Below are 2,463 nucleotides of genomic sequence, written 5' to 3'. Positions count from 1 at the left end.
AGGGAGAGGGGAGCTATCAATTGAATGCCTAGCTACCTTAAGAACAATCGTCAACATAACATAAAGATTACAAATCAAATCCAAAAGTAAATACCAAGAAGTTGAAAGCCTAGATTTAAGAAGATAAAGCATCTAACAAGAAGTTCCCCGATAATCCAATTAAGAAGAGATTGAAGGCAGCACTAAGACAAAAAGTTAGAATACATGAAGAAGAAAGGTTTAATTTGAGAGTACAACACCAAGACCAACAGCAATTAGTAACGTTCTTCCTCGGTAGGAATAGGGGCATGAGATCTGACGATGAAGAAATTTTCATAGATAAAACCAGCAAGGCCACCACCAATGAGTGGGCCAACCCAGTAAACCCAGTGATCGGTCCAGTCCCCGCTTACCAAAGCGGGTCCAAAGGAGCGTGCCGGGTTCATTGAGGCCCCTGAGAAAGGCCCACCAGCTAAGATGTTGGCCCCCACAACAAACCCAGTAAGAGTTGGGCCAAGCCCATCAAGAGCCCCCTTCTTGGGGTCCACCATAGTAGCATACACTGTGAACAACAAGGAGAAGGTTAGAACAATCTCCCATATCACCCCTTGCAAGAACCCGACCCCGCTTGCAAGTGAATGGATTGGAGTAGCCTGCAGATCGAAACAAAACAAATTAATTTATATATAAATAAAAAATTTGTATTCGTAAATTTATCAATAATATTGAAAAAGTGGGATCGATTTGACTCACTAGTCCCCCAGTAATGTAGTAAAGAAGAATACAAGCAGCTGAGGCCGCTAATAACTGATCAATCCAATAAAGAAAGGAGCGGAAGACGGTGATGTGACCACCGGCGAGGAGGCCAAGCGTGACTGCTGGGTTAAGGTGACCACCAGATATGTGGCCAGCTGATATCATCACCCCAACAACAAGTGCATGCGCCACAGCCACAGCAAACAAACCCACAAGTGATCCTGCGTCTAGCTTATCTGTTGTTCGATCATCCATTTTATAAGTTAACAAATTAATATGAAAATAAAATCAAAAAAAGAATTACGCACGTACCGGCAGCCATGGCGGATCCAACTCCAGCAAATACAAAAAGGAAGGTTGTAACGAACTCGACGATAAGGGCTTTGATGCAGTCAGGCTGCGTGGCCTCTCGGGTGCTTCCCAAGGCAATTTTCGCCATCGTCAAAAATGATCGAGTATGATGATACTGTGAAACTTGCTAGAAAGCTTCAACTTTTGCCTGCCTTTAATTCGCCCCTGCATTCACAACATGGGTGGGTCTATATATAATATTAGCACAACGATTAGTCGCCCTTAATTCCACTATTATTTTACAATTAATAATGGCATTCATTTTTTTTTTTTTTCCTTTTGTGGATGAATGACACACATGTGATCGCATGTATGTCATCATGCAATGAACTTATTTTGGACTAAATTACGCTAATGCCAATACTAGCAACAAACATTAAAGATTTGACGAAAGCCTACCTATATATATATATATATATATATCGTGTATATCGTGCTTACTTCTCCAAATATTCTAACCAATTTAGCCGCAGGTAATTGGTCCATCCATGCAAATACACGAGCAACGAGTGCTGGAAAGCCCAAAATTTCATGAAAGAAGGTAATTTTAGAGTAAATATTAATTCTCAGGGCTTCATTTTAATTCTTTTTTTTTAAAAAAAAAAAAATTATATCTAATAAAATCATAATTTTTCTTTCAATTCGTAATTTCCACTAAACGGAAAGAAATGAAGACTATGTCAGTAGCGAATTAATAATGACGTCGTTCGGAAATAATTTTGGGAGGAAAAGGACTTGGTCTTAATTTGTTTTCTTTAAAAAAATAGAAAAGCAATAGCCTCTTTTTGGTAGCTCAGAAAAGAAAAAGAATATTTTGTTTTCTTTACTCTTTTCGGATGAAAATATGGATTCAATAAAATTGGAGAAGTTCATATTTGGTTAATGGTTGTTTTTTGATTCATCATTAGTACTGTTGATACAATGACAACATCGATCAAACTCTCGATCCAAGAAATCTGCATGAAAAACAAAAGAGTCAAAGAAGCTTAAGGCACTGAGAGATGAGAAAAATTGCAGAGTATTGGGAAAGGAAAGAAGAAAGATCCAATCTAATCTATTCTCTTCTTTTCCTTCCTAGCCTCCCATAACCGGGTATCAATGGCAGACTATAATGAGCCATTGTGCTTACAAGACAGGATTAATAGTAATTCACGTATAATTTTATATCTGGATGTGTACTATTTTAATATGGGTTATTGTACGTAGTTATAAGGTGATAATGATTTTTATTTAGATTATCCACTATCAATGACTTTTATAAATATAGATTTCTATGTGCTTATTGGCTTATTTCCAGCCTTGTGTTTGGTTTTTCAGTCGGTGGGAGCTAGCATTCTAAATTTAGTAACTTGTCTACGGTGGATGAGAAAGAGTGGG

The 2,463-nt window shown here is 37.8% G+C and overlaps 1 protein-coding gene across 1 annotated transcript; it reads right to left on the bottom strand.

Moving 5' to 3' along the window:
• Positions 1 to 14: 14 nt before the first annotated feature.
• Positions 15 to 1,268, bottom strand: LOC132189997 (aquaporin TIP4-1). The gene is made up of 3 exons (XM_059604861.1): positions 1,048 to 1,268; positions 733 to 971; positions 15 to 632 (listed from the first exon to the last, which is right to left on the bottom strand). The coding sequence occupies exons 1-3, from the start codon at positions 1,172 to 1,174 to the stop codon at positions 255 to 257; spliced, it is 744 nt and encodes a 247-aa protein (XP_059460844.1). The 5' UTR covers positions 1,175 to 1,268; the 3' UTR covers positions 15 to 254.
• Between the last annotated feature and the right edge of the window lie 1,195 nt (positions 1,269 to 2,463).

The sequence above is a fragment of the Corylus avellana genome, chromosome ca8 (genome assembly GCF_901000735.1).
Source record: "Corylus avellana chromosome ca8, CavTom2PMs-1.0".
In the NCBI taxonomy this organism is placed as follows: Eukaryota; Viridiplantae; Streptophyta; class Magnoliopsida; order Fagales; family Betulaceae; genus Corylus; species Corylus avellana.
The sequence above is the reverse complement of the archived record's forward strand: the minus strand, read 5'-3'. Positions and strand labels throughout refer to the sequence as shown.